Source organism: Gorilla gorilla, chromosome 4, assembly GCF_029281585.2.
Source record: "Gorilla gorilla gorilla isolate KB3781 chromosome 4, NHGRI_mGorGor1-v2.1_pri, whole genome shotgun sequence".
Taxonomy (NCBI): domain Eukaryota; kingdom Metazoa; phylum Chordata; class Mammalia; order Primates; family Hominidae; genus Gorilla; species Gorilla gorilla.
In genome coordinates, this window is record NC_073228.2 from 52,552,758 (window position 1) to 52,577,618 (window position 24,861).

At 46.3% G+C, this 24,861-nt stretch overlaps 1 protein-coding gene across 7 annotated transcripts; it reads left to right on the forward strand.

Annotated features, from left to right (window-relative positions):
* The first annotated feature begins 745 nt into the window (after positions 1-745).
* On the forward strand, positions 746-20,219 carry GSDMB (gasdermin B). Of its 7 annotated transcripts, none has more exons than XM_055388250.2 (11): positions 746-1,206; positions 2,049-3,591; positions 8,185-8,356; positions 10,763-10,931; positions 11,645-11,729; positions 12,465-12,503; positions 13,678-13,704; positions 14,394-14,554; positions 14,680-14,818; positions 15,169-15,239; positions 15,701-20,219. In XM_055388250.2, the coding sequence occupies exons 2-11, from the start codon at positions 3,357-3,359 to the stop codon at positions 15,851-15,853; spliced, it is 1,251 nt and encodes a 416-aa protein (XP_055244225.1). In that variant the 5' UTR covers positions 746-1,206; positions 2,049-3,356; the 3' UTR covers positions 15,854-20,219. The 7 variants fall into 7 exon arrangements, with proteins under 7 accessions (XP_055244225.1, XP_055244229.1, XP_063562494.1 ...); XM_063706424.1 differs by lacking the exon at positions 746-1,206 and having other exon boundaries at positions 1,866-2,894; positions 3,352-3,591; XM_019028380.3 differs by lacking the exon at positions 746-1,206 and having other exon boundaries at positions 1,866-2,140; positions 3,352-3,591.
* The last annotated feature ends 4,642 nt before the right edge of the window (positions 20,220-24,861 follow it).

A 24,861-nucleotide genomic window follows, 5' to 3' on the forward strand; every position in this document is an offset into this window, starting at 1 on the left:
GTGAATCCCCAGCCCTTCTCCAGTTTCTCACTTCTCTCCCCAAGGCCTTTCCCCAGTCACCTCTCCCTTGGGAGCGCTGCGTTTCCTTCTGGCCTTTCAGTGGAGGGGACTTTTCGTACTTCCTCCTCCCACCATAAGCCTGAGTGGCAGGGGAAGAGGTTCTGGGGACTTTCTGAGGCCAACATGGCTAGGAGAGAGAGGAGTCCTATAGCAAGGAATCCTTATCTCACGAGGGCACTGACCTTCCAGCGTGTTCTGGGGAGTATCAGCTGCTATTGCCAGGAGAGGCACAGAGTCCCAGGTAGAAGGGAGAAGCTGTCCCCAGCAGCCTGGGGTCTCTAGCCCCGGTCCAGCATCACAGCACCCTTGGAGTGAGTGTCAGGGAGTGTGGGATATTTGCCCAAGTCCAGCCACCACACCTCTCCGAGTAGAGCCCACACAGTATTGGAAAGAGAAATATAGCCACTGCTTTCACTCCTGGGAGTAGGGGTGCCCTGGTTGCTTTCACCAGCCTGCAAGAGTATAGTCAGGGTGAGGTGCTGGAGAACATCAACAACGATCTGGGTTCAAACCCCAGCTTTGCCGCTTATTAGCCATGTTGCTGTGTCAACTTCTCTGAGCTTCAGTTTATTCCACTGTTGTGTAAGGATAATGCCTCTTAGGGCTGTTGTGAGCATTAGCACAGTGCCTGGCATATAGTAAATACTCAATATATGGTAGCCGTATTATTATAATTGTAATTGTTACTACCACCACTGTCGTCTATTTATTTATTTATTTATTTTTTTGAGACTGAATCTTGCTCTGTCGCCCAGGCTGGAGTGCAGTGGCGCCATCTTGGCTCACTGCAACCTCCGCCTCCCAGGTTCAAGCAATTCTCATGCCTCAGCCTCCTGAGTAGCTGGGATTACAGGTGTGTGCCAAAACATCTGGCTAATTTTTTTTTTTTTTTTTTTTTGGTAGAGACGGGGTTTCGCCATGTTGGTCAGGCTGGTCTTGAACTCCTGGCCTCAAGTGATCTGCCTGCTTCGGCCTCCGAAAGTGTTGGGATTACAGGCATGAACCACCACGCCTGGCCTGTCATCCCTTCAAATGTTCTTTCAGAACTGAGGCATGCAGAGGCTGGAAGACAGGCTGGGCTCACCCGGGTGGTTATCTCTGAGAGAGGACATGGGTGAGGTCAGAGGCCTCTCCCTGGAGAAGGAGGTAGGTGGAGAAGCCAGGTGGCATCCAGATAAGGAAGACCAGCATCTCCTTGAGAGTGTACACGGGAGCACGGGATGGGGAGGGAGGCTGAGTGCTCCTTACAGGCCCACCCTGTTCCCTCCAGGTGTTAGCTGCTGTTGTCCTGGGTCTTCAGTGTTGACCATCGCATGGCATTTGGGCAGCTGGTTCTGCTGGGTTAAGGTCCTCATGTCCCTGGCACAGACACAGCCATTGCCTGCTGGCACTTGATACCTACTCATATTCCATTTCTCTATTCCAAACACACTGGATTGCATGGCCCAGGGCGCCACGGTGTGCACCATTGTCTGGCCCACACTCACCTAGAATACATATCAGGATCTCCTACCCATTCCCTAGGTACAAGAAGAAGAAGGGGTTCTGGCCGGGCATGGTGGCTCACACCTGTAATCCCAGCACTTTGAGAGGCCGAGGTGGGTGGGTCACAAGGTCAGGAGATCGAGACCATCCTGGCTAACACGGTGAAACCCCGTCTCTACTAAAACACACACACAAAAAAATTAGCTGGGCGTGGTGGCGGGCACCTGTAGTCCCAGCTACTCGGGAGGCTGAGGCAGGAGAATGGCGTGAACCTGGGAGGCGGAGCTTGCAGTGAGCCGAGATCGCGCCATTGCACTCCAGCCTGGGCGACAGAGCAAGACTCCGTCTCAAAAAAAAAAAAAAAAAAAGGAGTTCTGGCCTTAATCTGCCTCCAGCTCAGTTATAAGGTGGCTTATCTAAAGGCTTGGGAGGTGGGGCACCCAGCCCTACCCACCCGTCCAGGAAGTTCCACACCTGGACAACTTTCAATTTCATTATTTTAGCTTCCTGAGATTCAGAGGCCAGGAACTGTGCAGAGATCTGTGGGGATTCTCACAACTTCCATTTCTGGTGAACAGCTGAGGTCAGAGAGGAGGTGGGTACCACTTGAGATGGGCCTGTGGTTCCCGGGTACTGTCTTTCCAGACACCTAGAATTCCCAGGTTGGTAGTGAACTGAGAGTCAACCACCATGATGGGGGCAGAGACAGAGGAGGAAGCAGTGAGTGGATAAGTGCCTGTGCCGGGCAGAAGGGATATAGGGGAAGGTGGCCAAAGGTAGGATGGGGAAGTGGATCCCAGGAAGCTGTTGTTTCTTCTGAGGCCAATTTACCACCACCTCATTGGGAAATTGTTGGTAGGGAGGCACCCATCCAATTGCCTTGCAGAATACAGCAAGGCAGGGAGCCCAAGAATCAGAGCCAAGGGAAGAAACAACCAGTTGAGGTTAGTAATGTGAAGTCTGGCAACCGTGCCCGTCATTCCTCCCTGGTTCCTCTGTTCGTCAACGTTGGGGCTAGTCTGGCTGGGGTATGGTGGGCCTGCCTTTCCATCCCTTGGGCCCCTTGGAACAAGGGGAAACTCTGCTGTGGGAGATGTAGAAAATGGGTCTCACTTTGTCTATTTGGGGCAATAGCTGCTACTTTTTTCCTCCAGATGGGTACCATGAGGGGCAGAGGAGAATCTGGGATCTGTGATGTTTAGCCCTCTTTACTGAGTCATGGCTGCCTCACATTCTAGAAGTAAGGCAGGCAGATCATTCCAGGTACTGATTGTCCTGGAACCTTTGGCTCTTCCTTGACCTCATGTCACGTGCATCCATGTGAAGAGAGTCCACGAAACGGGCTTTATGTGAGCAACAAGGCTGGGTGCAGGCAAGCTGAGTCCAAAAAAGGGGTCAGCAAAGGGTGGTGGGATTATCATTAGTTCTTATATGTTTGGGATAGGCTTACAAAGTACATTCTCAAGGGTGGAGAAATATTACAGAGTACCTTCTTAAGGGCAGGGGAGAATATTACAAAGTACCTTCTTAAGGGCGGGGGGAGACTATATCGTATCAGTTAGGGTGGGGCAGGAACAAATCACAATGGTGGAATGTCATCAGTTAAGGCTATTTTCATTTCTTTTGTGGATCTTCAGTTGCTTCAGGCCATCTGGATGTATACATGCAGGTCACAGGGAATATGATGGCTTAGCTTGGGTTCAGAGGCCTGACACCTCAGGCTGCCAAATGTGGAAGATTTAAATACTTGAACCAATACCCTCTTCCCAAAAACTGAAATTGGCTTCTGTTTCTGAGTTGGTCCAGGCGCAATGTTCAGCGTATTTGAGGAAATCACAAGAATTGTAGTTAAGGAGATGGATGCTGGAGGGGATATGATTGCTGTTAGAAGCCTCGTTGATGCTGATAGATTCCGCTGCTTCCATCTGGTGGGGGAGAAGAGAACTTTCTTTGGATGCCGGCACTACACAACAGGCCTCACCCTGATGGACATTCTGGACACAGATGGGGACAAGTGGTTAGATGAACTGGATTCTGGGCTCCAAGGTCAGTATAAGGTAGATGACAGGTGGCCAGCCAGGAGGCCTTGACCGTTTGTACTCCATCTCCTTCTCAATTCCCCATTGTTATCAACCAATCAACAACGAAACTGTGGGATTTGTACACATCCACACACCTTAATTTAAGAAATGCACGGAAGAGCTGCATGGTGGGAGGAGAGTGGGAGAAGTGGAGATTTATTTCCATTGGAAACCATTCCTAAATGGTCTTCCTTTTCCATTTTTTCGCTTGTAAAATAATCTGCTTTTAATTTAGCGAGCTCTTCTCATGTGTTTATCATTTAAATGAATAAGTAAATGAGAGCAGTTTGCTTACTGGTTAAGAAAGTATGCAGGCTTTAGGGCTGGAAGCACCTGGTTTCAAAGCCTGGCTCTGCCTCTTATCAGCTGGGTAACCTTTGGACAAGTTGTTTTATTGCTCTAAGTTTCAGTTTCCTCCTGTGTCAACTCTAGAGGACTGTTGTAAGAATCAAATGAGGGATGGGTGCGGTGGCTAACTCCTGTAATCCCAGCACTTTGGGAGGCCAAGGTGGGTGGATCACGAGGTCAGGAGATCGAGACCATCCTGGCTAACACAGTGAAACCCCGTCTCTACTTAAAAAAAAAAAATACAAAAAATTAGCCAGGCGTGGTGGCATGCGCCTGTAGTCCTGGCTACTCAGGAGGCTGAGGCAGGAGAATTGCTTGAACCCGGGAGGTGGAGGTTGCAGTGAGCCGAGATCACGCCACTGCACTCCAGCCTGGGAGACAGAGCAAGCCTCTGTCTCAAAAAAAAAAAAAAAAAAAAAAAAAAAAATCAAATGAGAACAAATTATGTGAATCATTTATCACCATGCCTGCCACAAAAGGAGCACCCAATAAAAGTTATCTCCCATCATCTGGTGGTCGGTGGTGATTCTTATTATCCTTTCATGTTCCTTGGCTATCAAGACTGAAAGGGAAGTTGCTGATGAGCAGAAATCCCTAAGGTATTGAGGGAATTTATGGAAGAGTCAATTATTCCAACCCCCTGCCTCTGATCTCAGTTATTCCTGGGTTACTTGGGTTTCAGAAGCCCCAGGGTTAAGTGTTGAACTCTCACTTGGAGCCCACACTGGAATATGGTGAGGAATTCATTATATTTCATAATGTGAAAAAATATTTCATAATATGAACAATAGCAAGGAGTTCATAGCTCAGACCTCTCTGATACAGTCCATTTCTTTTTATGAGGTCTCATGCCAAGAGACGGAAAAGAGCTCTAACAGCCCTGAGCAGTTTTAGAGTATTACAGTGTGCCAGGAACTGCTTTAAGTGACCAAGAGCAGTACCCAGATTACTTGGAGGTGGTGGACCTTTCCACAAGCAGAGTTTTGTTAAGCAAGCAAGGGGCTTTTGGAGAAATTTCAGATTCGCATCTTTCAAAGACTGAGTCAATTCTCTGAAAAGTAAATTGCTAAGAGCCAATTTGCTAAAAGCCAGCTCTCAAAAAAAAAAAAAAAATCAGTTTGCCAAATGATCAATTCACTGAAAATGGAAAAATACTTTAACCCAGAACTAGGATGTTTTGCCACAATAATATTACTCCCCAGGGACAGGGCAAAGTGTAAGTCTGGAAAAAAAAAATTGACTAAGTCAGTCAACTTCCTTTAAGGAAAAGCTCATCTGTGTGCATACAAAATTCGGAGGCAGAGGTGAAACCAAACTTAAAAAGAAAATCCTTACAATGTTGGGAATTGGTAATTTGAATTGATTTTTAGCTTGGTCTGCTCCCTATTTAAATGGGTTATTTTGTAACTGTATAATGCTGATGGTGCAGTTAAAGTGTGCATAGGGCTGGGCACAGTGGCTCACGCCTGTAATCCCAGCACTTTGGGAGACTGAGGCGGGTGGATCACTTGAGGTCAGGAGTTCAAGTTTGGCCTTGCCAACATGGCGAAACCCTGTCTCTACTAAAAATACAAAAATTAGCTGGGCATGATGGCGCATGCCTGTAATCCCAGCACTTTGGGAGGCTGAGGCGGGCAGATCACTTGAGGCCAGGAGTTCGAGACCAGCCTGGCCAACATGGCAAAACCCTGTCTTTACTAAAAATACAAAAATTAGCTGGGCGTGGTGTCGCATGCCTGTAATCCCAGCTACTCGGGAGGCTGAGGCAGGAGAATTGCTTGAACCTGGGAGGTGGAGGTTGCACAGTGAGCCATGATTATACCACTGCACTTCAGCCTGGCGACAAAGCAAGACTCCGTCTCAAAAAAAAAAAAAAAAAAAAAAGTGTGCATAGGATTTTGTGTTTGTTATTAAAGTCCATACTTTATTCATATTAACTTTTGTTTTTTTTTTTTGAGATGGAGTGTCACTCTGTTGCCCAGGCTGGAGAGCAGTGGCGCGATCTCGGCTCACTGCAACCTTCACCTCTAGGTTCAAGTGGTTCTCCTGCCTCAGCCTCCCGAGTAGCTGGGATTATAGGTGCCTGCCACCACACCTGGCAAATTTTTTGTATTTTTAGTAGAGACAAGGTTTCACCATGTTGGCCAGGCTGGTCTTGAACTCCTGACCTCAGGTGATCTGCCCGCCTTGGCCTCCCAAAGTGCTGGGATTACAGGTGTGAGCCACTGCACCCAGCCCATGTTATCTTAGTTTTGACCTAGTGTCCTTTTTCTATTCCAGAATCCCATCCAGGATCCTACATTACATTTAGTCGTCATGTCTCCTTAGGCTCCTCTTGGCTGTGACAGTTTCTCAGACTTTACCTGTTTGGGATAATCTTGGCAGTTTTGAGCAGTACTGGTCAGGGATACTGTAGAACGTCCCTCTGTTGGAATTTGGCTGATGTTTTTTCTTATGGTTAGACTGGGTTCTGGGTCTTGGGGAGGAAGACCACAGAGGTAAAGGACCATTCCTATTACATCACATCAGGGGTATGTACTGTCAACATGATCTATCACTGTTGATGTTGACCTTGATCACTTGGCTGAGGTAATGTTTGTCAGGTTTCTCTATCAGAAGTTACTCTTTTTCCTCTTCTTCATATAGTACTCTTTGTGCACATAGTTTTTATTTTTCTTTTTCTCTCTGATATTTTTCTTTTCTTTTACACTGCTCAAGAAGCAAATGGTCCCTAAGACATTAGTATCTCATGTACACACAAATAGTGATTTCAGTCACTGTTTCTAATTCTGTCACATTTCCACCAGTTCCAAAATGGATTTGTCTTTGGAAATCCAGCCCTGCCTCCAAAACCTAGCAGTGGGAGCTCTCCCTCCCCTGTAGGTTCCCATCTGGGAGGTTGGAGACAAAGGCACGCAGCCCCTTCAGCATGCCCACACATCCTCCACGAACCCTGGGGTGGCAACTGACTCAGAACCAAGGCCCTTATTAGTGCCTGATCAATCAGGGCCGAGTCCATGCATGTTTGTGACTTTCCAGGGTTGCCTCACTTCATACTTGTGTGGTTCATACAAACAACAGCGACAGAACTGCTTTTTTTGGAGATGGAGTCTCGCTGTCACCCAGGCTGGAGTGCAGTGGCTTGATTTTGGCTCACTGCAATCTTTGCTTCTGCCTCCCAGGTTCAAGCGATTCTCCTGCCTCAGCCTCCCAAGTAGCTGGAATTACAGGCACGTGCCACCACCCCCGACTAATTTGGTAGAGATGGGGTTTCACCATGTTGGCCAGGTTGGTCTCCAACTCCTGACCTCAAGTGATCTACCCACCTCAGCCTCCCAAAGTGCTGGGATTACAGGCGTGAGCCACCCCACCGTGCCCACCCAGAACTGCTTAATTTTTATTTCCCAATTGGCTGGGGCTCCTACTTCTTTAGCTTTACTTTTCTTTGTCTTGTTTCAGCCTACAAGACTGGCTTACAATTATTAAGCAGTTAGAATGTATGCCAGGCACTTGGTTAAGTGCTTAACTGCATCATTATATTTAATTTCTTCATTTCTTTTCTTTTCCTTTTCTTTTTCTTGTTTTGTTTTGTTTTGAGGCAGAGAGGCAGAGTCTCACTCTCCTCCAGGCTGGAGTGCAGTGGTGTGATCTCAGCTCACTGCAACCTCCGCCTCCTGGGTTCAAGTGATTCTCATGCCTCAGCCTCTCAAGTAGCTGGGATTACAGGCACACACCACCAGGCCTGGCTACTTTTTGTATTTTTTAGTAGAGACGGGGTTTCACCATATTGGCCAGGCTGGTCTCGAACTCCTGACCTCAAGTGATCTGCCTGCCACAGCCTCCCAAAGTTCTGGGATTACAGGCGTGAGCCACTGCGCCCGGCCTTAATTTCCCTAAATATAGGAAGTAGACATTAGTAATATTCTCCTACTATAGATGAAGAAACAGATTCAAAGAAGTTAAGTGACTTACCCAAGGTCATGTGGTAAGAAGGTGGAGGAGTGGGCTCAAATCTGGGATCCTGTGACCCCAAGGTAACTGTGCTTCTGGTGAGAACAGCATTTCCTGGACAGCCACAGCTGTGGTGCTCCCTCAGAAGGGAGGGGGATGGTGGCACGGAGCCCAGGATGGGGCTGCCCCAGGGAGGGTGTTTTGGAGAGAGATATTTTGGGGGTCCGCTCCAGAGTGACCTTTACCATTCTCTTTCCAGGTCAAAAGGCTGAGTTTCAAATTCTGGATAATGTAGACTCAACGGGAGAGTTGATAGTGAGATTACCCAAAGAAATAACAATTTCAGGCAGTTTCCAGGGCTTCCACCATCAGAAAATCAAGATATCGGAGAACCGGATATCCCAGCAGTATCTGGCTACCCTTGAAAACAGGTGAGGTTGGAGTTGGGCAGCAGGGAAGGAGGGGAAGAAGCCCATCTTGGGCACCAAGGGATTCAAGGGTGGCAGACCGGCTCTTTTTAAAATTTATTTATTTTTCTTTTTCTTTTCCCTGCTTTTCATGAGCTTTGTGGGGGACTGGCTCTCTAGGGCAGCCTCTCCCTCTCTACTTCCAGGATTCCCTCAGCCCGCCCCTTTACGCAAGCACGCCTTCCTCTTCTCTGCTTCCAGAAAGCCTTCTCATTCACCCAGGAGCAGCCTCCAGGAAGCCTTCTGATGCCCCCAGTTCACTCATATCCCTGCTGTCCCCCAGGATGGTTAATTCCTCTGACTTGGACAAACCTGGTTGTTTTTTTTTGTTTTGTTTTTGTTTTGTTTTTTTTTGAGACAGAGTCTCGCTCTGTCGGCCAGGCTAGAGGGCAATGGCGTGATCTCGGCTCACTGCAACCTCCGCCTCCAAACCTGGTGGTTTAAGAGGCACTCTCCTTTGCTCTCCTCTGCTCTCCTGCACTGAGCTGCCCACATCAGTATTTTGTGCTTGTTTCCCTCTGCCTTGTGGGCAAGCCAGTGGCTTCCATGTTCGTCTTTCCCACTGGACTGGAAGCAACTTGTGACAAGGGACTGACTTTACTAACCTCTCTGTATTGACCCCAAGCACACAGTAGGTACTGAGTGAAAGAGAGCTGAAGTGAAGCACGAGGAAAGGAAAGAACCCCTTGGAGGACGTTTCCTGCATGGAGTACAGCCACCCCACCCCAGCAGGGTGGCACCGATCCAGTGCCACAGAGGTTCTGGTAGCTGGTGGGCAGGTGCTTCCAATTCAAGAGGACATCACTAGCCATCCCCTCAGCAATAGTTCTGTTGTTGTTTTCTTCAGCTGGGATTGTTGGAGATTGAGGAGTAGCTCTGGGGAAGGTGACCCACAGTTTTCCTGGCCTTGCTCTCCTTGAGTGGAGCGGGTACCTTTTTTCTTTTCCTTTTCCTTTTCCTTTTTTTTTGAGATGGAGTTTCACTTTTGTTGCCCAGGCTGGAGTGCAATGGCACATTCTTGGCTCACTGCAACCTCTGCCTCCTGGATTCAAGAGATTCTTCTGCCTCAACCTCCCGAGGAGCTGGGACTACAGGTGCCTGCCACCACGCCTAGCTAATTTTTGTATTTTTAGTAGAGACAGGGTTTCATTCACCCTATTGGCCAGGGTTTTTTGGAGAGAGATCTGGTCTCGAACTCCTGACCTCAGGTGATCCACCTGCCTTGGCCTCCCAAAGTGCTGGGATTACAGGTGTGAGCCACCATGCCTAGGCCACCCTTTTTTATTAATAAATTAAAAACAAAGGCTTACAATAAAATTTTACTGGTCCTTTGAATTACCCCTCCCTACCACAGTATTGCTGGGGAGAGGCCTTCAGAATTGTTCTAAGAGAGCTCGGTGTTTTCTATTATAGAATGCTTGTTTGTCAGGTGAGGGTATTGGTATCTGTATGTGGGGTGGGGCACTGGATAGGTAGGGGAAAGTCATCGGAGGCAGGGACCCATGTCTTCCTTGAGGGCCTTTTGATTGCAAATAGAAACTCCATCAGACTGTTTTAGGTCTCAACATGAGTTTCCCCCAGCGGGAATGGAATCTGATGCTTCATGAGCCTAAGGGCAGATGATGCAGCTGGCTCCAGGGACCAGCGCAAGGAGCTGGAGCCCCTTGTCAGAGAAGAGGGTGTCTTGGGCTTCACAGATGCCTATCTCAGTGTCACGGGAAGGGCACTCTCTTTGGACTTACACTGACCAGGGTTTGAATCCCAGCTCTACACTTACTAGCTGTGTGACCTTGGACCATTCACAACCTGTCACTAAGCCTCAGTGTCTTTACATGGAAAGTGGACGTAATTCTGCCTACCATCATAGGAATGTGAAGGTTAAGTGGAAAAGCGTGGCTCACAGCTGGCACATTGTAATCTTCCATAAATGCTGGTGAATTCTTGCCCCACTTTGTTTTTATTTATTTATTTTAAGGTGGAGTCTTGCTCTGTTGCCCAGGCTGGAGTGCAATGGTGCAGTCTTGGCTCACTGAAACCTCCGCCTCCCGGGTTCAAGGGATTCTCCTGTCTCAGCCTCCTGAGTAGCTGGGATTACAGATGTGTGCCTGGTGATCCACTCACTCAGCCTCCCAAAATGCTGGGATTACAGGCGATAGCCACCGTACCTGGCCTCTCGCCCTACTTTGTACCCCACCCCTACCTCCACCCCGAGGTGGGTAAAGTGAACTGCGATGGGGTGCTGTGTTCCTTGGTTTTCCAGTCTCAGAAGTGATTAATCTTGAATAGGAGCTGGCTCACAGAGAGGGACAAGAGTCAGTGGGAGGTAAGGCCCTGAGATCCTCAACTCTCATCTCTCTCCGCTCTCTCCAGGAAGCTGAAGAGGGAACTACCCTTTTCATTCCGATCAATTAATACGAGAGAAAACCTGTATCTGGTGACAGAAACTCTGGAGACGGTAAAGGAGGAAACCCTGAAAAGCGACCGGCAATATAAATTTTGGAGCCAGATCTCTCAGGGCCATCTCAGCTATAAACACAAGGTTAGGATCCTGAGAGGCAGGGACTGTGGAGGCCAGTGTTGGCCCACACCCTGCAGGTCAAGGCGATGCCAGCCTTAGACTCTTCCTTCACTCCTCTCCGAGCAGCCCTGCTGCTCTTGGCCACCTTGCCCCAAGAAAGGGTGGGTGGCATTGCCCAGTCCTTCCCTTGTTACTCTCTAGCGGTGCCCTCTTTTTGTTTGCATTTTCTTTCTTTCTTTTTTAAATAGAGATGAGGTCTTGCATGTTGTCCAGGCTGGTCTCAAACTCCTGGGCTCAAGCAATCCACCCACCTCGGCCTCCCAAAGTGCTGGGATTACAGGTGTGAGCCATGCACCCAGCCTTCATTTTCTTTGTACATTTCCCATGGTTCATCATTACACAGGTGTATTTTTGCTTGTTTATTGTCTGTCTCCTTTCTAGGAGGTAGGAGGACAGGAGCCATGGTGCCTAGAACAAAGCAGCTCCTCAGTAAACATTTGTTGAATGAACAGTGGCAACAAGATGAGTTTTGGCATCAGACGTGGGTTCAAATTTCAGCTCTGCCACTGTTTTTAGCTGTGAGACTGGCTCACCTGCTGACCTCTCAGAGCCTCAGTTTTCTCGTCTATAAAATGGGGATACAAATGACTGCCTCACAGGATTGTTTGGGAGATCAGGCAAGATAATGATATAAAAACACCTGGGGATCCGTCAATGTGAGCTCCTTTTTCTAGGGCCAAAGGGAAGTGACCATCCCCCCAAATCGGGTCCTGAGCTATCGAGTAAAGCAGCTTGTCTTCCCCAACAAGGAGACGATGAGTAAGCAAAGGCTGATGGAGAACAGGATGGGGGGCCCTAAACACACCAGTGAGGTGGGGGGGTGGGATTCAACCAGGCTCTCTCAGCCTAGGGTGGGTGGCTGGTGAGCTTGGAGGTTGGGGAGGGGTCCAGGGAAAAGGGTGGGTTCAGCACTAGGAAGGACTGAGGCTCCATGCTCTGACCTGGGGACCTGGACCCGCTGACCCAGGATTTGCCTGAACATGACATAAGAGTCATTAACTCCTCTCCCAGTCTCCAAATGGAATAATTGTCTTTTTTGGCTGGATGTGGTGGCTCACGCCTGTAATCCCAGCACTTTGGGAGGCCAAGGTGGGCGGATCACCTGAGATCAGGAGTTCGAGACCAGCCTAGCCAACATGGTGAAACCCTGTCTCTACTAAAAATATAAATATTAGCCGGGTGTGGTGGTATGCGCCTGTAATCCCAGCTACTTGGGAGGCTGAGGCAGGAGAATTGCTTGAACCTGGGAAGTGGAGGTTGCAGTGAGCCGAGATCTCACCATTGCACTCCAGCCTAGGCAACAAGAGCAAAACTCCATCTCAAAAAAAAAAACAAAAAACAAAAAACAAACAAAAAAACATTGTCTTTTTTTTTTTTTTTTTTTGATTGGAGGCTGGTATAGGGATTGAGAGGGACTGGAGAAAGGGAACTTACAGAGTGAGAACTGGTCTCTCCAATAACTTGTTTTTTCCTCCCTTTTTGGTGCTGGTTTAGATATTCATTTCAGGGGCAAAACAAAATCCTTTCCAGAAGGTGAGTGAGCTGCTGGGCTTCCTGTTCGTCATTTCAGAATGGGCAAAGACACTATTTTTAAAAATGGAATTATAGAGTGGTTAGGTCCAAGGATGTGGTAAGACGCACCCACAGGTGGGAACCATGGCAAGCGCAGGAGAAAAATTAGCCTGTTGAAGAGTCTGGATTGTACATTGGACTAGGGTTTCCAGGCTGCTCCTAGGACAACTTTGTGCTGGCAGTCAACTGGATCCTGAGCTTACAGCCCTCCCTGAAGTCTCGTTGGCCTAGGAAGCACAATTAAATGACTTGGCCAGTTCCAGCATGACAGCACTGGCTGTGAAAAGGGTCCTGGACTGGAGTCAGGCAGTCTCGGGGTCTAGTCCCACCCTGCCACTCACTAGCTCTACAGCCTCCCAAGTCACAGTTTTCCTGACTTTATTTTAATTTAATTTAATTTAATTTTTTGAGACGGAGTCTTGCTCTGTCGCCCAGGCTGGAGTGCAGTGGTGTGATCTCGGCTCACTGCAACCTCCACCTCCTGGGTTCAAGCGATTCTCCTGCCTCAGCCTCCCAAGTAGCTGGGAATACAGGTGTCCACCACCACGCCAAGTTAAGTTTTGTGTTTTTTTTGTATTTTTAGTAGAGACAGGGTTTCACTATATATTGGCAGGCTGCTCTCAAACTCCTGAACTCAAGTGATCCACCCACTGCAGCCTCCCAAAGTGCTGGGATTACAGGCGTGAGCCACCATGCCCAGCCTTTCCTGACTTTAAAATAAAGGAGTGAGACTAGAAGGTCCCTGTGATTCTGAATTATGTGGCTTCCTCTGGAATTTCTAGGTTTTCCCCTTGATCCCAGCAGGGTTGTACTGCCTAAGAGAGCTTGGAAAGGGATAGAGAAGTCTGACCCAAATTTGCGGAGCGACTGAGTGTATGCTGCCCCCTTTCTGGGCCTTGGCTTCTTCCTCAATCATCTAGGCACAGTCCTATGACTGCCTGTTTTTGAGGATGTGGGAAGGGTCTGCAAATACAGTGCTTTCCCATTGACACACACTGATGAGGATGCAGGCTCCCTGGCACCAGCAGTGAGGGCTCAGATTGCAAGAGTAAAAACTTCCATCACTGGGAAGAGAAGTCTGCAGGGGACTGGAGGTGATCTGAAGATTCTGAAATAACTCTTCCTCTCTTTGTAGAGAAGGATGGTGCTTCATCCTGTTTAGGTAAGGGTGATAGCCAAGTGTGTTCAGGGTGGCTGCACCAACCCACCCTGAGTCCATGTGGCTCAAGACTGCTGCTCAGGTGGGGTCAGCTGAGTGGGTAGGAAGTCGGGGGGCACTGCCTAGCAGGTTTCAACTTTAGTCTGGAGGCTGCATCTGTCTCCTCTAAACACAGTGGTTCTCATTGGTTATACCCCGAAATCACACCAGGAAACTTTAAAACTAGTGACGACTGAGTCCCGTCTCCAGAAACTGTGACTTAATTGTGGGGGTGTGGCCTGGACATCAGGATTTGTAATAACTCCTCAGGTGATTCTCATGTAGTCAAGGTTGAGAACCACTGCTTTAACTTTCTCCAAATCCTAATTACTTCTAGTGTGGCCTGAGGACTGCACTTTGAATGGCAAGGGCCAAATAACCAAGTTTTTGTTTTTTTCCAGGAGGTGGAAAAGAATTTGGGGTTGGGACTAGACTGGGGGTGAGCTGGGGAGATGGAAGATGGAAGTGGGGTCAGTGGGAGGCAATGATGGTAGGTATCTTGGAAGAAGGATGCTTAATTTTAACACGGAAAGACTGGAGGAAGGGAAGATACAAAGAGGTGGTCTCCAGAAGACAGTCAGACAAATAACAGAGCCTTAGAAATAAAACCTTTTGGGCTGGGTGGCCCAGGTTCTCAATTGCTGCCTCTACAGGAAAGTCTTTGGGTTCGGAGGATTCCAGAAACATGAAGGAGAAGTTGGAGGACATGGAGGGTGTCCTCAAGGACCTGACAGAGGAGAAGAGAAAAGATATGCTAAACTCCCTCGCTAAGTGCCTCAGCAAGGAGGAGATTCGGCAGGATCTAGAGCAAAGAGTAAGGGAACCTAAGAAAGCCTTGGGGCAGAGAGAGAGAGGAGCCAGAGGGGATGGCAGTTGGCACAGTGAGGATAATGTGCTATGGTGAGACTGCTGCTCATCTCCCACACCTCCTGGCCCTAGGTATCTGAGGTCCTGATTTCCAGGGAGCTACACATGGAGGACCCAGACAAGCCTCTCCTAAGCAGCCTTTTTAATGCTGCTGGGGTCTTGGTAGAAGCACGTGCAAAAGCCATTCTGGACTTCCTGGATGCCCTGCTAGGTGAGGAAGGGTCTCGCTGTAGGCTGGGGTGGAGGAAGTGTGAGCAGAGAGGCCTGTGGGGAGTCACATCTTGGGAGGAGGGGCTGCATGTTGCTCTTCACAGTTTATGGGGGGCACTCCTTCATGTCTTCCTCAGGCCAGGCATTGAGGGGCTGGTTCCTCGTCTGTGACTCCTGCAGGCCGAGAGGGAAGCAGGAGTCACAGCAGAGGCCTGTTTGGAGTAACTCTCATCTAGCACTCCCAGGGGCTCTCTGGAACCTTTTGATGATGCATGTTCTGGGTGTGATCAGCCACTGAGGCCCTGTCCCACCATATATCTCTCCTTTTTACCACTCTTTCTTTGCCCCCAGAGCTGTCTGAAGAGCAGCAGTTTGTGGCTGAGGCCCTGGAGAAGGGGACCCTTCCTCTGTTGAAGGACCAGGTGAGACAGCCTGGGCTGAGGGCCATGGTCATAGTGGAAGGGAATGCCCATATTCTCAAGGGACCCAGAAGTCCCAGGGTACAGCCCCTTCTTATTCCATAGTTTTCTGCCGGCTCACATCCATGCAGCTGGTTTGTGACAATTCCCTGGACAGAGAGTTGCCAGAACAATTTGTGGTGGGTTCTTTAGGCTCTGTTTTTTATCTGTGGGCAAGAGAGGGCTGCAAATTGGTTAGTCCCAGGACAGCAGCTGGTGTGATCTTGAGTTCCCATGCAGATTGACTAGCAGAGCCTGCCACTATGTTGAGAGAGTATGAAGCTCTCCGGGCTCTGCAGGAAAGAGTGCCATGATGGATTATTACGTCTGCCTATCGGCTCAGCAGCAAGGAGTGTGGCCAAATATTTGCCATTTCTGGTATATCGTTGTTCCTAGCTGTTACAATCTGGTGGGTTTCCTTCCAGGTGAAATCTGTCATGGAGCAGAACTGGGATGAGCTGGCCAGCAGTCCTCCTGACATGGACTATGACCCTGAGGCACGAATTCTCTGTGCGCTGTATGTTGTTGTCTCTATCCTGCTGGAGCTGGCTGAGGGGCCTACCTCTGTCTCTTCCTAACTACAAAAGCCCTTTCTCCCCACAAGCCCCTGGGTTCTCCCTTCACCAGTCTGTCCTCACTGCCATCGCCACTACCATCCTGTCACCAGTGGGACCTCTTTAAAACAAGCAGCCAACCATTCTTTGATGTATCCCATTCGCTCCATGTTAACATCCAAAACCAGCCTGGATTTCATACATGGACTTCTGATTAAAAGTGGCAGGTTGTGCATGTTAATTTTGTTTTTTGAAGCCTCACTAAATGACAGTAAAGCAATAGAAAAGCTTTGTATAAACCTACAAGGATAAAAAGAATGCAGCAGCAGATAAGAAACTTTAACACATCTTTGGAAGCTAGAAAGCAATGAAAGGAGTGCAGGCTGGGAGGTGTGGGACTGAGGGGTAGACAGTAGATTGCTGTTTTTATCATCAGCCTTTTATTTATTTATTTATTTATTTATTTATTTATTTATTTATTTTTGAGACAGAGTTTTGCTCTTGTTGCCTAGGCTGGAGTGCAATGGCGTGATCTCAGCTCACTGCAACCTCTGCCTCCTGGGTTCAAGCGATTCTCCTGCCTCAGTCTCCAGAATAGCTGGGATTACAGGTGCCCACAATGATGCCCAGCTAATTTTTGTATTTTTAGTAGAGAAGGGGTTTCACCCTTGTTGGCCAGGCTGGTCTCGAACTCCTGAGCTCCAGTGATCCACCCCCCTCGGCCTCCCAAAGTACTGGGATTACAGCGGTGAGCCACCGCGCCTGGCCAGCTTTTTAGTTCTATTTGATATTTTTAAAGAAACTGTAATTAAAAGTTAAAGAAATGTATGCTTGTTATAAACCATTCAAACATTTCCCAAATATAAATTAGCAGGTGAAGTTACTCTGTGACCTACCCTTTCTTTCTAGAGACCCAGAGAGGTAAGTGAAATATCAGAACATTAAAGTAATTTTGCCTCAGGTGAGGGGGATTGATATTTGCAAATCCAGGCAAACTAAGTTTGGGTTTGGCTAGCCTCCTGGACTGATGGCTCCAGAAGCCAAGGCCAAGGGCCTATCCAAGTTTGGGAGTCTAGTAAAAGGAAACCTGCCCTACCATATTAGACTAATCTCAAAGGCTACACTGTAAGTGTTAGGGTGAATCAGCAGTAAACTTACTGTTCTTACTCCACCCCCAGGGGACTGCAGGGAAGACTCTCTTGGTACTAAGTGAGGAAGAGGTTAGCGAAAGGAAAGGAAAAAAAATTCTGAGAAAACCACAGCCCAGTCTTTTCTCAGAACTTAGCCTGCATTTGTATCCTCTTGAGAATTCCAGAGAATCTGAAATTGTGAACTTGGTTTTTGGGGGTCTTGGACTGAATGTACCCCCAGATGCCTGTCAGAACCAAACACAAATTATCTCTGGAGGAAGTAATCTTCCACAAATATATATATTTGAGACAGAGTCATGCTCTATCACGCAGGTTGGAGTGCAGTGGAGCAATCACAGCTCACTACAGCCTCCACTTCCCAGGCTCAAGCGATCCTCCCACCTCAGCCTCTTGAGTAGCTGGGACTACAGGTGTGCACCACCATGCCTGGCTAATTAAAAAATTTTTTTTTGTAGAGATGGCATCTCCCTGTATTGCCCAGGCTGGTCTTGAATTTCTGGGTTCAAGCGATCCTTCTGCCTTGGCCTCCCAAAGTGTTGGGATTACAGGTGTGAGTCACTGTGCTTGGCTGGCTAAGGCACATATGTTTTCCTTTTGAGAGGTGTGGTATTGCTCTGTTGCCCAGGCTAGAGTGCAGTGGTGCAATCATGGCTCACTGCAGCCTCTACCTCCTGGGCTCAAGTGATCCTTCCATTTCAGCCCCCTGAGTAGCTGGGACCGCAGGTACGCACCACCATGCCCCATCTAATTTTTTATTTTTATTTTTTGTAGAGATGGGGTCTCACTATGTTGCCAGGGCCTCACTATGTTGCCAGGGCTGGTGTTGAACTCTTAGGCTCAAGTGATCGTCCCTCCTCAGCCTCCTGAAGTGTTGGAATTATAGGAGTGAGCCACTATGCCGGCCTAAGGCACATACTGTCAAGTAACTCAAAAGTCAAGGGAGAAATCCTAATGGAAGTTATAAGATTTTTTTTCTACTTAATGATAATAAAAATATACATATCAAACTTGTGGAATTAAGCTAAAGTCTTTTGTTTTTAGAGAAAATATATGTATCACCTTGTTTGTTTTAGAAAAGAAAAAAAGCTAAAAAAAGTCAAAAAGCTAAGTATTCATGTCAAAAAGCTAACAAAGAAAACTCCAAAACAAACCCAACAACAAGCCGCTCCCTTCCCCTCCAAAAAAGCCCAGCAAAATAAATCCAGGAAAAAGAGGAGAAAAAGCACACAAATTGACAAAATAAGAAACAAAAACGTTAAGAGGATCAATAAAGACAGACATTGGACCTTTAAAATGACTCACAAATCTCTGACAAGAGTGATATTTAATTTAATTTATTTGTTTGTTTTTGTTTTTGAGATGGAGTCTCACTCTGTCTCCCAGGCTGGAGTGCAGTGGTGCGATCTTGGCGCACTGCAACCTTCACTGCCTGGATTCAAACAATTCTCTTGCCTCAGCCTCTTGAGTAGCTGGGACTACAGGTGCACACCACCACACCTGTTTAATTTTTGTATTTTTTAGTAAAGACAGAGTTTTGCCATGTTGGCCAGGCTGATCTTGAACTCCTGACTTCAGGTAATCCACCCACCTCAGCCTCCCAAAGTGCTGGGATTATAGGTGTGAGCCACCGTGCCCAGCTTGACAAGAGTGATAAAAAGAGAGAGGGAGCAAATATCATCAGTTTTAAGAGTGAAAAGGGAACAGTTCTAAAGATGTTACAGGCATTTAAAAGACAGGAGGATATTAGAAATGACTTTATGCCAATAAATTTGAAATTTTAGGTGAAATGGGTGTTATCCTAAAAAAATATAATTTCCCAAAGTTGTCCCAGAAAAAAATAGAAAACATGGGCCTGGCGCGGTGGCTCACGCCTGTAATCCCAGCACTTGGGAGGCCAAGGTGGGCAGATCACGAGGTCAGGAGATCGAGTCCATCCTGGCTGACACAGTGAAACCCCATCTCTACTAAAAATACAAAAAATTAGCCGGGCATGGTGGCAGGCACCTGTAGTCCCAGCTACTCAGGAGGCTGAGGCAGGAGAACGGCGTGAACCAGGGAAGCGGAGCTTGCAGTGAGCAGAGATTGTGCCACTGCACTCCAGCCTGAGCGACAGAGCGAGACTCTGTCTCAAAAAACAACAACAGTAAAAAAAAAAACCAGAAAACATGAATAATCCTCTAAGAACAAAGGATACTCTATCAAGAACAAAATATTGGCCAAGCATGGTGGCTCACACCTGTAATCCTAGCACTTTGGGAGACTGAGGTGGGTGGATCACTTGAGGTCAAGAATTCGAGACCAATCTGGGAAACATGGTGAAGCCCGTGTCTACTAAAAATACAAAAATTAGCTGGGCATGATGGCGCATGCCTGTAATTCCAGCTACTTAGGAGGCTGAGGCATGAAAATTGCTTGAATCTGGGAGACAGAGGTTGCAGTGAGCCGAGATCACAACACTGCACTCCAGCCTGGGTGACAGAGTGAGACTCTTTCTCAAAAACAAACAAAATATTCCCACAAAGAAAATTCCAAGCCCAGATGGTTTCTTCAGTTATACAATTAAGCATTTAAGAATAAGTAACTCTAATTTCACACAAACTTTTTCAGGGACACTTTCCAATTCATCCACAACACTAGCAAAACTTAACAAGAACAATAAGAGAAAGGAAAATGCAGACCAGTCTCATTCGTGAGCTTAGATGAAAAAACAGAAAAACAAATCAGCAAACCAAATCACCGTAGAAAAAGAATAATATAAACTGGATTTATCTGGGATTTCAAGGCTGGCTTAACATTGAAAAATTAATGTAATTTACCACACTAGCAATTTAAGAAGAAAAATGATGGGATCATTTCAATAAAGACAAAAATGCATCTGATAAAATTCAATATCCATTCATGATTAAAATTCCAAGAAAACTAGGAATAGGGCCAGGTGTGGTGGCTCACACCTGTAATCCCAGCACTTTGGGAGGCCGAGGTGGGCACATCACTTGACATCAGGGGTTCAAGACCAGCCTGGCCAACATGGTGAAACCCCATCTCTACAAAAATACAAAAATTAGCCAGGCTTGGTAGCGGGTTCCTGTAACCCCAGCTACTTGGGAGGCTGAGGTGGGAGAGTCGTTTGAACTCGGGAGGTGTAGGTTGCAATGAACCAAGATCACGCCATTGCACTCCAGCCTGGGGGACAGAGCCAGACTCCGTCTCAAAAAAAAAAAAAAAAAAAGAAAAGAAAACTAGGAACAAGAGGAAACTTCTTTAATCTGATAAGAGTATGTACAAAATATGTATATTAAATATCATATTTAATGGTAAAATGTTGTAAGCTTTCTCTCTGAAATCAGTAATAAGACAAGGATATTCACTATCACTGTCTATTTGACATTGTACAGAAGATCTAGCAAATGCAGTTAAACAAGAAAAAGCAACAAAATATGTAAGAATTGTAAATATTGCATTACTTACAGATGATCTAATGTGTACATTGAAAATCCAGAAGATTTACAGATAAATGATGAAATTAATAATTTGACAATTTTGTAAAATCAATGTATGGACCAGTTGTAATCCTATATATACCACTAACAAGTACAAAATGAAATTTGAAAAATACAATGATAATGGCACCAAAAATATGAAATATTTAGGAAAATGTTGAACTGAAGGTCTGAAAGAGCTGAAATACATTGTTATAAAATCTTACTGAGGCCAGGTGTGGTGGCTCACGCCTGCAATCCCAACATTTTGGGAGGCTGAGGTGGGCAGATCACCTGAGGCTGGGAGTTCAAGTCCAGCCTGACCAACATGGAGAAACCCCGTCTCTACTAAAAATACAGAATTAGCTGGGCGTGGTGGCGCACACCTGTAATCTCAGCTACTTGGGAGGCTGAGGCAGGAGAATCGCTTGAACCCGGGAGGCAGAGGTTGTGGTGAGCCGAGATCGCGCCATTGCACTCCAGCCTGGTGACAGATCGAGACTCTGTTCGAAAAAAAAAAAATCTTACTGAGAGACCTTAGAAAAGACTTAAACAAAAGAAGAGATACTACATTGAAGGATTAGGAGACACAATATGGTAAAAATGTTAATTCTTCTCAGATTGATTTATGGATTCAGTACAATCCCAATAAAAATCCTAACAGTTGAGTGAATGAGTGAGTGTGTGTGTTTGTGTGTGTGTGTTTATGTAGGTGTGTAATTTAATAAGCTGATTCTAAAATGCAAAGGGCAAAAACAGCTATGAGGCTCTTGAAGAAGAAGAAGGTGGAAAGACTTGTTCTACCAGATCCAAGACTGATTTTGAAAGCTATATTATTTCAGTGTGGCACTGAACAGGGATAGACAGAAAAACAGAATGAAAGAGAGATCTCAGAAATGGATCCCCATGTAAAAATGGACATTTGATATATGAGAAAAGTGTCACTGAAGATTAGTTAAGAAAGGCTAGAGTTTTCAATAAACGGTGCCAAGACAACTGGATAAGCATGTAGATAAAAAATGAAATTTGGCTGGGCATGGTGGCTCACACCTGTAATTCCAGCGTTTTGGGAGGCTGAAGTAGGAGGTTAATTTGAGCCAGAAGTTTGAGGTTACAGTGAGCTATGACTGCTACTGCACTCCAGTCTGGGTGACAGAGTGAAACCCTGTCTCTAAAAAGAAAAAAAAAATGAGCCAGGTGTGGTGGCTCATGCCTGTAATCCCAGCACTTTGGGAGGCCAAGGTGGGCAGATCACCTGAGGTCAGGAGTTTGAGACCAGCCTGGCCAACATGGTGAAACCCCATCTCTACTAAAAATACAAAAATTAGCTGGGTGTGGTGGCAGGCGCATGTAATCCTGGCTATTCAGGAGGCTGAGGCAGGAGAATCGCTTGAACCTGGGAGGTGAAGGTTGCAGTGAGCTGAGATCACGCCATTGCACTCCAGCCTGGGCAACAGGTTGAGACTCCGTCTCAGAAAAAAAAAAAAAAAAAAAAAAAGGATCCCTATCACACAGTATACATAAAAATTAAATTCCAGATGGGTTATAGATCTAAATGTGAAAGGTAAAATGATAATTATATTAACATTAAAAACTTCTGTTCACAAGATATATCATAAAGAGGGTAAAAAGCCCATGGAGTGGGAGAAGATATTTAAAACACATGCAACTTACAAAGGGCTAGTATCCAGAATGTATAAGGAACTAATACAAATCAATAACAAAAAGATGACCCATTAGAAAAACAGACAAAATATTTGAACGGCACTTTCCATAAAGGAAAAACCAAATGGCTAACAAATATATAAACTGATGCTTGACTCCATTACTAATCAGGGAAATACAAATTAAAACCACTATGAAATAACATTATTCCCTCACCGTAAAATCTAAAAGTCTGACAATATCAAGTGTTGGTGAGCACCTGGACAAATGGGAACTTTCATACACTACTGCTAGGAAGGTAAACTAGTACAGCCACTTTGAATAACAGTTTGGCATTACAAATCAAAGATTTGCCTACGCTGTGTTCCAGAAATTCAACGTTGAGGTACAGACCCTAGAGAAACATATGCACATGTCGATCAGTGGGATACACTCTTAGGAAAGTTCTTTAGTAGAATGTCATTAACAGCCAAAAACTGGAAACAACTTGAATATTCACCAACAGTTGAATATGGATAAACAAACTAAGGTATATTCATACAATGGAATACTATACAGCAATTGATATAAATGAACTAAAACTACAGGAGATTAATCTTTGGAAAGAAAGTACAAAAGAATATATTCAATATTATCTGCACACAACATTCAAAAACAGTAACTATATTGTTTAGGGATCTACACTTTGGCGGTAAAATTCCAAGAAAGGTAAGGAAATAACTATTATGAAATCATCCTTTTTGGTGGAAAAGTGATATGATTAGGAGAATCATATCTGAAAGGGGTTGAGCATCTGAAAGGGGTGGGTTTCAAGAATGCTAACAATATTTTATTTCTTCACCTGGGTGGTGGGTAGCTCAGGAGTTTATTTGGTAATTATTCATTAAGCTATGGTTTTATATTAAATACACTTTTCTGTATCCATGATGTACTTCACAATATAAAAGGTGAAAAAACAAGAGAATGGTAATGCTTACTGTTCTATTTGAAGTTTTTGTGTGTGTTGTGGCAGTGTAAACCCCTCCTCCATCCGCTTTCTGAAATCTTTTCTCAAGTCTACCACCCATATCTCCAAGGGACAGAGTCCTAAGCTGCCATCTAGGTTACAGTGGCATCTAATGAAACAGTACAGTACTGTGCTGTACTGACGAAAGGGATGAGAAAATGGTCTTTGCTAAAGATGTACTGTACTAGAAAATGATAAGAGCCAGGGCCAGGCATGGTGGCTCACGTCTGTAATCCCAGCACTTTGGGAAGCTCAGGCAGGTGGATTACTTCAGGCCAGGAGTTCAAGACCAGCCTGGGCAAAATGATGAAACCCCATCTCTACTAAAAATACTAAAAATACAAGACTTAGCCAGGCATGGTGGCATACGCCTGTAGTCCCAGCTTCTTGGAGACAGGAGGCTAAGGCAGGAGAATAGCTTGAACCAGCGGGGCAGAGGCTGCAGTGAGCCGAGATCATGCCACTGTACTCTGCCTGAGTGACAGAGTGAGATCCTGTCTCAAAAAGAAAAAAAAGAAAAAGAAAATGATGGAGCCAGGACCAGAATCAGAAAGCCAGAGGCCTTCCCCTTCCATTGTGTGTTGCAGATGTCTTCCTCACTTGCTTTCTGTCACTCAGGGTAGACATGCTTTGGGAGATGCTTTAGAAACCATTGGGGCCGGGCGTGGTGGCTCATGCCTGTAATCCCAGCACTTTGGGAGGCCGAGGCAGGCAGATCTTGAGGTCAGGAGATCAAGGCCAGCCTGGCCAACATGGTGAAACCCTGTCTCTACTACAAATACAAAAATTAACTGGGTGTGGTGGTGCGCACCTGTAATCCCAGCTGTTTGGGAGGCTGAGGCAGGAGAATCGCTTGAACTAGGGAGTTGGAGGTTGCAGTGATCTGAGATCGCACCACAGCACTCCAGCCTGGCGACAGGGCGAGACTGTATCTCAAAAACAAAACAAGAAAACAAAACGAAACAAAAACATTTGATAGTAGGCTCAAACAAAGCTGGGCCATAAAGAAAGAAAAGGGAGGCACATGCACATATCTCCAGATTCAATTTAGTCTTTCCTCTCCATTTGAAATTTGGTTGACTTCCTTCTAAGTGAGCCACACTCCAGGAAACCCCAGAAATGAGGTAGGGTCCAGGAATCTAAATTGGAGCTGTTCAGTCAAAGCTGTGCGAACTACATCTGCAGAAAAAGGACTTCAAGCTCATTTGGACTGAAGTGTGCTTCCTCTGCTGTCTGCACTGCATGCAAAACCTGAATGATTGGTGTTACAAAGCTACTTTTGGCTGGCCGCGGTGGCTCACGCCTGTAATCCCAGCACTTTGGGAAGCCGAGGCGGGCAGATCAGGAGGTCAGGAGATTGAGACCATCCTGGCTAACATGGTGAAAATCCGTCTCTACTAAAAATAAAAATAAAAAATAGCTGGGTGTGGTGGCTACTGCCTGTAATCCCAGCTACTCGGGAGGCTGAGGCAGGAGGTTGCAGTGAGCCGAGATCGCATCACTGCACTCCAGCCTGGTGACAAAGCGAGACTCCATCTCAAAAAAAAAAAAAAAAGCTACTTTTTAATTTTTTTTATTTTTGCTTCCTGTTTCCTTATTTTCTAAACAGCTTCATTGCTCTTTATTTGATTCTAGATTCTGATACCAGATATCAATGTGTTGTTACCCTGGGATGATCCAAAGTGATAGCATAGCATCTGTTTATCAAACTCCACCTCATAGCTGAGCCCA